We start from the raw sequence: 8,719 nt of genomic DNA, 5'->3' as shown, positions 1-8,719 counted from the left end.
CAAAGATTCATCTGAAAGTAGTATTGATTGTTCACTAAGATGGTGTTTTGTGAGCAACACTGACTAGAGTTGATCCTGTCTCTATCTCTTCCTCTCCTAATTATTTTCTTTCCTAATAGTTGTGTAACATTGGGCCAATCACTTCATCTTTTTTTTTTTTTTAGCACAAATTTATTTACTAACCAAAGGGATGATCCTAATTAAATCAACACTTGAAATAGATGCATGTAAAATGTTTGTGTTAAAGATAATTGAACACAGTAATGAAAAAAAAAAAAAGCAGTATGGAGATTTGCTCATTGAACTGAGCTTATTCATCCTCACAGCTAATTCCTGTCCACAATGATGATGGAATTTTTACTCTACTTTTTCATAGACCCGAGTACAGGTGACATTATTCATGACGCATTCCACCACTAATTTCCCATTTTCCAATTTTCTTGTGATTGTGCTTTCCTTCCCATCCCATTCCTGATGTTGAACCAATGTGCTGTCTGTGAAGTTGCAGACAGTCTCAATTTTTCTGCCATCAGCTGTAGTTTCTTCAAACTTCTCTCCCAGGTTACGTGAAAACTGTGTTGTTTTCAAAGTGCTCTCAGTTTTTATGGTGAGGTTTTTGCCATCAGAAGAGATGATACAATCTGGTTTGGCCATTGCACCCACTTTTCGCAGAGCCATTCCCACTCCTACTTCCTTCATGTATTCGTCAAAGCCTTTGCTTTCCACTAAGCGCCATCTTCCTACCAGCTGCTGAATGGTGGATATGGTGGGCGCGGGCCAGCTGGCCTAGAGAGCAGAGCAGAGTGGGGCGTCGGTCACTTCATCTTCTTAAACCTCAGTTTCCTCATCTACAAAAAGGGGAAATAATGGTAAATTATTTTTGTGTGGATTAAATGAGACTATGCATGCAAATAGTTTATAGTGGTACCAGGCACATGAGGCTTAGCAGAGATTATTATTTTTATTCTTGCAAAAAGGAACCCATTAGGTGTTTTAGGTTGTCAACTTTGGAATGTGATATTTCCCAGCTCTTGCTGCAGCTTCTCTTCCAGACTTCTACCTAGATTTGGTCATTTAACTTGATGCGTCAAGCTTCTGACCCTGCTTAATCCTTGCATCCACCCACTTCAACCTTCTGCATCCTGATTTCTGTGGTTCTGTTTCTGGACCCAGGACTAGATCCTAAATTTTAATTTTGTGTTTGCTCAGCCATAAATTTCTGATATTCTTGATGGTACACTGTATCCTGGTATAAGTAACAGGATTATGAAAGGGATTTAGAGCCCTTGTAGGAAGATATCCGATGTCTTAGCATCAGGTAAATAAGGAATTGTTATCGTGGAATGCAGAGGAAAATTTATTAATCAACTACTGTGTGTCTAGTGTCAGGGCTTTAGACTTTGGGAAATTTCTGGCAAGAGTGTACAGCTAGTCTTGAATGACTTTGTCTGAATAACAGGCTCCTCATATAAGGAAAGTCTTGTTCATTAAAAGACTCATTCAGCCTAGAGTAGTGAGGAGAGAAAGGGGACCCACCTACCTAGCCACTGGAGTAGCTGGATAAATTTTGATGACCCATGGGATCACAGGTGGTAGTGCCTCAACACACTCACATGCCCAGTACCTTCTGGGTTGCAAAAAAAGGGAAAGCTTACATACTGTGGTCAATAAGCTGATGAAATTATTGGGGATGGGCAAATAGAGAATATGTACAATATATATATGTATGTGTGTAACAAACTCTAAAGGCTACAGGGTTTGAAAGATACTTGACAAAATAAATAACTTAAACAGAATGATTTGGGAATGAGGTGGGATGGTATTGAAAGTGATTATTTATGCCTGGTGTTTGAGAGGCATCAAAATATGGTGGAAAGAGCATGCCAACTTAGAAGGATCTGGTTTCAGCTTAACCCTCACCTCGCTGTGTGAACCATGACTAGTCAATTTATTTTTTTTAATTTTTTATTGTTATGTTAATCACCATACATTACATCATTAGTTTCTTTTTCTTTTTTTAAAAATTTTTATTGTTATGTGAATCACCATACATCATTAGTTTTTGATGTAGTGTTCCATGATTCATTGTTTGTGCATAACACCCAGTGCTCCATGCAGAGCATGCCCTTTTTAATACCCATCACCAGGCTAACCATCCTCCCTCCCCCTTCCCCTCTAGAACCCTCAGTTTGTTTTTCAGAGTCCATCATCTGTCATGGTTCGTCTCCCCCTCCGAATTCCCCCCCTTCATTCTTCCCCTCCTGCTATCTTCTTCTTTTTTTTCTTAACATATATTGCATTATTTGTTTCAGAGGTACAAATCTGTGATTCAACAGTCTTGCACAATTCACAGTGCTCACCATAGCACATACCCTCCCCAATGTCTATCACCCAGCCACCCCATCCCTCCCACCGCCCCCCGACTCCAGCAACCCTCAGTTTGTTTCCTGAGATTAAGAATTCCTCATATCAGTGAGGTCATATGATACATGTCTTTCTCTGATTGACTTATTTTGCTCAGCATAACACCCTCCAGTTCTATCCATGTCGTTGCAAATGACAAGATCTCATTTCTTTTGATGGCTGCATAATATTCCATTGTATATATATACCACAGCTTCTTCATCCATTCATCTGTCGATGAACATCTTGGCTCTTTCCATAGTTTGGCTATTGTGGACATTGCTGCTATAAACATCGGGGTGCATGTACCCCTTCGGATCCCTACATTTGTATCTTTGGGGTAAGTACCCAGTAGTGCAATTGCTGGGTCTTAGGGTAGCTCTATTTCAACTTTTGGAGGAACCTCCATACTGTTTTCCAGAGTGACTGCACCAGCTTGCATTCCCACCAACAGTGTAGGAGGGTTCCCCTTTCTCCGCATCCCTGCCAACATCTGTCATTTCCTGACTTGTTAATTTTAGCCATTCTGACTGGTGTGAGGTGGTATCTCATTGAGATTTTGATTTGGATTTCCCTGATGTCGAGCGATGTGGAGCACTTTTTCATGTGTCTCTTGGCCATTTGGATGTCTTCTTTGGAAAAATGTCTGTTCATGTCTTCTGCTCATTTCTTGATTGGATTCTTTGTTCTTTGGGTGTTGAGTTTGGTAAGTTCTTTATAGATTTTGGATACTAGCCCTTTATCTGATATGTCATTTGCAAATATCTTCTCCCGTTCTGTCAGTTGTCTTTTGGGTTTGTTGTTTTTTAATGTTTTATTTATTTATTCATGAGAGTCAGAGAGAGAGAGAGAGAGAGGCAGAGGGAGAAGCAGGCTCCCCGCCTAGCAGGGAGCCCGATGCGGGACTCAGTCCCAGGACCCCGGGACCATGACCTGAGCCGAAGGCAGATGCTTAACCATCTGAGCCACCCAGGCGCCCTGTGCAAAAGCTTTTCATCTTGATGAAGTCCCAATAGTTCATTTTTGCCCTTGCTTCCCTTGCCTTTGGCGATGTTTCTAAGAAGTTGCTGCAGCTGAGGTCGAAGAGGTTGCTGCATGTGTTCTCCTTTAGGATTTGGATGGACTCCTGTCTCACATTGATGTCTTTCAACCATTTGGAGTCTATTTTTGTGTGTGGTGTAAGGAAATGGTCCAGTTTCATTCTTCTGTGTGTGGCTGTCCCATTTTCTCAACACCATTTGTTGAAGAGACTGTCTTTTTCCCACTGGACATTCTTTCCTGCTTTGTCGAAGATGAGTTGACCATAGACTTGAGGGTCCCTTTCTGGGCTCTCTATTCTGTTCCATTGATCTATGTGTCTGTTTTTGTGCCAGTACCATACTGTCTTGATGATGACAGCTTTGTAATAGAGCTGGAAGTCTGGAATTGTGATACCGCCAGCTTTGCTTTTCTTTTTCAACATTCTTCTGGCTATTCGAGGTCTTTTCCGGTTCCATACAAATTTTAGGATTATTTGTTCCATTTCTTTGAAAAAAGTGGATGGTATTTTGATGGGGATTGCATTGAATGTGTAGATTGCTCTAGGTAGCATTGACATCTTCACAATATTTGTTCTTGCAATCCATGAGCATGGAGCATTTTTCCATTTCTTTGTGTCTTCCTCAATTTCTTTCATGAGTATTTTATAGTTTTCTGAGTACAGATGTTTTGCCTCTTTGGTTAGATTTATTCCTAGGTATCTTATGGTTTTGGGTGCAATTGTAAATGGGATCGATTCCTTATTTCTCTTTCTTCTGTCTTGTTGTTGGTGTATAGGAATGCCACTGATTTCTGTGCGTTGATTTTATCCTGCCACTTGACTGAATTCCTGTATGAGTTCTAGCAGTTTTGGGGTGGAGTCTTTTGGGCTTTTCACATAAAGTATCATATCATCTGCAAAGAGTGAGAGTTTGACTTCTTCTTTGCTGATTTGGATGCCTTTGATTTCTTTTTGTTGTCTGATTGCTGTGGCTAGGACTTCTAACACTATGTTGAATAGCAGTGGTGATAGTGGACTTCCCTGCCGTGTTCCTGACCTTAGGGGGAAAGCTTTCAGTTTTTCCCCATTGAGAATGATATTCGTTGTAAGTTTTTCATAGATGGGTTTTATGATATTGAGGTATGTCCCCTCTAGCCCTATACTCTGAAGAGTTTTGATCAAGATAGGATGCTGTACTTTGTCAAATGCTTTTTCTGCATCTATTGAGAGGATAATATGGTTCTTGTTCTTTTTTTGTTAATGTATTGTATCACATTGATTGATTTATGGATGTTGAACCAACCTTGCAGCCCAGGGATAAATCCCACTTGGTCGTGGTGAATAATCCTTTTAATGTACTGTTGGATCCTATTGGCTAGTATTTTGGCAAGAATTTTTGCATCCATGTTGATCAAGGATATTGGTCTGTAATTCTCCTTTTGATGGGGTCTTTGGTTTGGGGATCAAGGGAACGGCGGACTCATAAAACGAGTTTGGAAGTTTTCCTTCCATTTCGATTTTTTGGAACAGTTTCAGAAGAATAGGTGTTAATTCTTCTTTAAATGTTTGGTAGAATTCCCCTGGGAAGCCATCTGGCCCTGGGCTTTTGTTTGTTGGGAGATTTTTGATGACTGCTTCAATTTCCTTAGTGGTTATAGGTCTGTTCAGGTTTTCTATTTCTTCCTGGTTCAGTTTTGGTAGTTGATACATGTCTAGGAATGCCTCCATTTCTTCCAGGTTATCTAATTTGCTGGCATAGAGTTGCTCCCAATATGTTCTTATAATTGTTTGTATTTCTTTGGTGTTGGTTGTGATCTCTCCTCTTTCATTCATGATTTTGTTGATTTGGGTCATTTCTCTTTTCTTTTTGATAAGTCTGGCCAGGGGTTTATCAATCTTGTTAATTCTTTCAAAGAACCAGCTCCTAGTTTCATCGATCTATTCTACTGTTCTTTTGGTTTCTATTTCATTGATTTCTGCAAATAAAGCCTAAACACAGCAGAAGAAAAGAAATTATTTCTCTTCTTCTGCTGTGTTTAGGCTTTATTTGCTGTTCTTTCTCCAGCTCCTTTAGGTGTAGGGTTAGGTTGTGTACTTGAGACCTTTCTTGTTTCTTGAGAAAGGCTTGTATTGCTATATACTTTCCTTTTAAGACTGCCTTTGCTGTATCCCAAAGATTTTGAATGGTTGTGTTTTCATTTTCATTGGTTTCCATGAATTTTTAAAATTCTTCTTTAGTTTCCTGGTTGACCCATTCATTCTTTAGTAGGATGCTCTTTAGCCTCCATGTATTTGAGTTCTTTCTGACTTTCCTCTTGTGATTGAGTTCTAGTTTCAAAGCATTGTGGTCTGAAAATAGGCAGGGAATCATCCCAATCTGTTGGTACCAGTTGAGACCTGATTTGTGACCTAAGATGTGATCTATTCTGGAGAATGTTCCATGGGCAGTAGAGTGTGTATTCTGTTGCTTTGGGATGGAATGTTCTGAATATATCTGTGAAGTCCCTTTGGTCCAGTGTGTCATTTAAAGTCTTTATTTCTTTGTTGATCTTTTGCTTAGATGATCTGTCCATTTCAGTGAGGGGGTTGTTAAAGTCCCCACTATTACTGTATTGTTGTCAATGTGTTTCTTGGCTTTTGTTATTAATTGGCTTATTTAAGTGGCTGCTCCCATGTTAGGGGCATAGATATTTACAGTTGTTAGATCTTGTTGGATAGACCCTTTAAGTAGGATATAGTGTCCTTTCTCATCTCTTATTACAGTCTTTGGTTTAAAATCTAATTTGTCTGATATAAGGATTGCCACCCCAGCTTTCTTTTGGTGTCCATTAGCATGGTAAATTGTTTCCCACCCCCTCACTTTCAATCTGTCTTTGGGTCTAAAATGAGTCTCTTGCAGGCAGCATATCGATGGGTCTTGTTTTTTTATCCAATCTGATAGCCTGTGTCTTTTGATTGGGGCATTTAGCCCATTTACCTTCAGGGTAACTATTGAAAGATATGAATTTAGTGCCCGTAAGGTGACTGTTACTGTATATTGTCTGTGTTCCTTTCTGGTCTATGTTACTTTTCGGCTCTCTCTTTGCTTAGAGGACCCTTTTCAAGATTTCTTGTAGGGCTGGTTTTGCGTTTGCAAATTCCTTTAGTTTTTGTTTGTCCTGGAAGTTTTTTATCTCTCCTTCTATTTTCAATGACAGCCTAGCTGGATATAGTATTCTTGGCTGCATATTTTTCTCATTTAGTGCTCTGAATATATCATGCCTGGACTAGTCACTTTAACTCTCATGTGATCAGCATGGGAGTTTTGACTAGCTTTGTTTCCAACCTGGGCCAGTTTATTGCTCCTTAGGCAACCTAGTGGTTCCTGGTTTCTGGTAGGTCACCATATTGATGCCAAACTTAGTGCGGATACCCAATCGGCATAACACAGTACAGCCCAGATCTCCTGGGCCCAAGTGATCCTTCTGCCTCAGCCTCCTGAGTAGCTGCGACTACAGGCATGCCACTGTGCCCAGCTACCTCTCATGTGATGTATGAATCTCCCATAGTTGGGCAAAAACAGACAATTAATGTGAAAGTGATTTGTAAACATGTAATTACCATATAGTTGATAGTTCAATAACCATTATGTGTCTGTCTTGAGTTTTAATATATCTAGGCACTCTTTGTACTTGTTCATGATTTTACTAAGGAAAATTTTACTGACTCTGTACTATGTATACAAAGTGGTGCCAGGTGTTGGGCAGGTGTGACTGGTGGCTGTGGGCCCTCTCTCAAACCTCCTGCAATTTGCACAATGGAAGACCATAAGTGTCTGGCCTGGGGACTGAAACAGTCACTAACTAGTCTCACAGCTTCCAGTCATGCTTCCCTCAAATCCTTTCCCCATGCAGTAGCCAGAATATCTCATTTTCCTCTTAAATATAACAAATGATAAAGCATAATAAAATGAACACTCAGAACCAATCATGCAACTTAAGGATTAGAGCACAAACATGGTAATTACCTATATGTCCCCTATACCACCCTCTTTCCTCTTTCCAGAGGTCACCACCATCCTGAATGTCATGTTTATAGTTCCCTTTAAAAACTATTCTTTCAGGGCACCTGGGTGGCTCAGTTGTTAAGCATCTGCCTTCTGCTTAGGTAGTGATCCCAGAGTCCTGGGATTGAGCCCTGCGTTGGGCTCCCTGCTCAGCGGGAAGCCTGCTTCTCCCTCTCCCACTCCCCCTCCTTGTGTTCCCTCTCTCGCTGTGTCTCTCTCTGTCAAATAAATAAATAAAATCTTTAAAAAATCAAACAAACAAACAAAAAACTATTCTTTCATCCCATCTATATACTCAAATAATGTATTCTTAGTTTTGCTTGTTTTGAGCTTTATAAAGAGGATATCTCATGGTATGTAATCTTCTGGGGTTGCTTTTAAAGTTCATCATCTTCCTAAGATGTTCCATGTTGTTGTATAGTTTTTGTTCTTTCATTTTTACCACTACATACCTACTGTGATCTTAAAAAAAAAAAAAAACTGTCAAGGGGCGCCTGGGTGGCTCAGTCCTTAAGCATCTGCCTTCAGCTCAGGTCATGATCCCAGGGTCCTGGGATTGAGCCCCACATCAGGCTCCCTGCTCTGTGGGAAGCCTGTTTCTCCTTCTCCCATTCCCCCTTCTGTGTTCCCTCTCTCACTGTGTCTCTCTCTATCAAATAAATAAATAAAATCTTTTAAAAAAAACCTGTCAAATCATATTGTTCTTCAACTAAAATACTTTAGTGGCCTCCCATTAAATTTAGAGTAAATCCCAAATTCCTTACCTTCACTACAAGGCTCTCCATGATTTCTTCAGGTATTTACAGTCCTCACGCAGCCCCTTTTATTCTAGGGATCTGCTTCTCTCTGCTAGTCTTGGCCTATTGTTACCTGTGAATTTTGGAACATGCTATCTCCTACCTTCTCCTGTTCCCTCTCTCCTGTTCCCAACTGGCCTGTAATTCAGAGGCTCCCTCCCACCTCTCCAGTCTCTGCTCTCCCCACTCTCACACTTGTCTTTGGTTCCAACCACACTGTCATTTCTTTCCAGTTTCTATATCCCTATCTCAAAGGCTTTGCTGGAATGCTACTATTCCTTATTCTTGATCTTGTTAGCTCCTATCTGCTAGGATGACCCTGCCTTCTTATCCATAACCCTCTGCTGACTAGATTAAGTAGTACTGTTCAAACCTCTCATCCTGTCCTATCTGTTCCCTTCATTATACTCAATAAAGTGTGAACCTCAATTATATTTACTTATTTGGTGTTTATTT

At 40.2% G+C, this 8,719-nt stretch overlaps 1 protein-coding gene across 1 annotated transcript; it reads right to left on the bottom strand.

Moving 5' to 3' along the window:
• Window positions 1-210: 210 nt before the first annotated feature.
• On the bottom strand, window positions 211-8,251 carry LOC123841937 (fatty acid-binding protein 5-like). The gene is made up of 2 exons (XM_064581594.1): window positions 8,231-8,251; window positions 211-786 (listed from the first exon to the last, which is right to left on the bottom strand). Exons 1-2 carry the CDS (start codon window positions 8,249-8,251, stop codon window positions 358-360), a joined length of 450 nt encoding a protein of 149 aa, XP_064437664.1. The 3' UTR covers window positions 211-357.
• Between the last annotated feature and the right edge of the window lie 468 nt (window positions 8,252-8,719).

This window comes from Mirounga angustirostris, unplaced genomic scaffold, assembly GCF_029215605.1.
Source record: "Mirounga angustirostris isolate CCGP_5_RB_7025 unplaced genomic scaffold, mMirAng1.0.hap1 SCAF_16, whole genome shotgun sequence".
In the NCBI taxonomy this organism is placed as follows: domain Eukaryota; kingdom Metazoa; phylum Chordata; class Mammalia; order Carnivora; family Phocidae; genus Mirounga; species Mirounga angustirostris.
The sequence above is the reverse complement of the archived record's forward strand: the minus strand, read 5'-3'. Positions and strand labels throughout refer to the sequence as shown.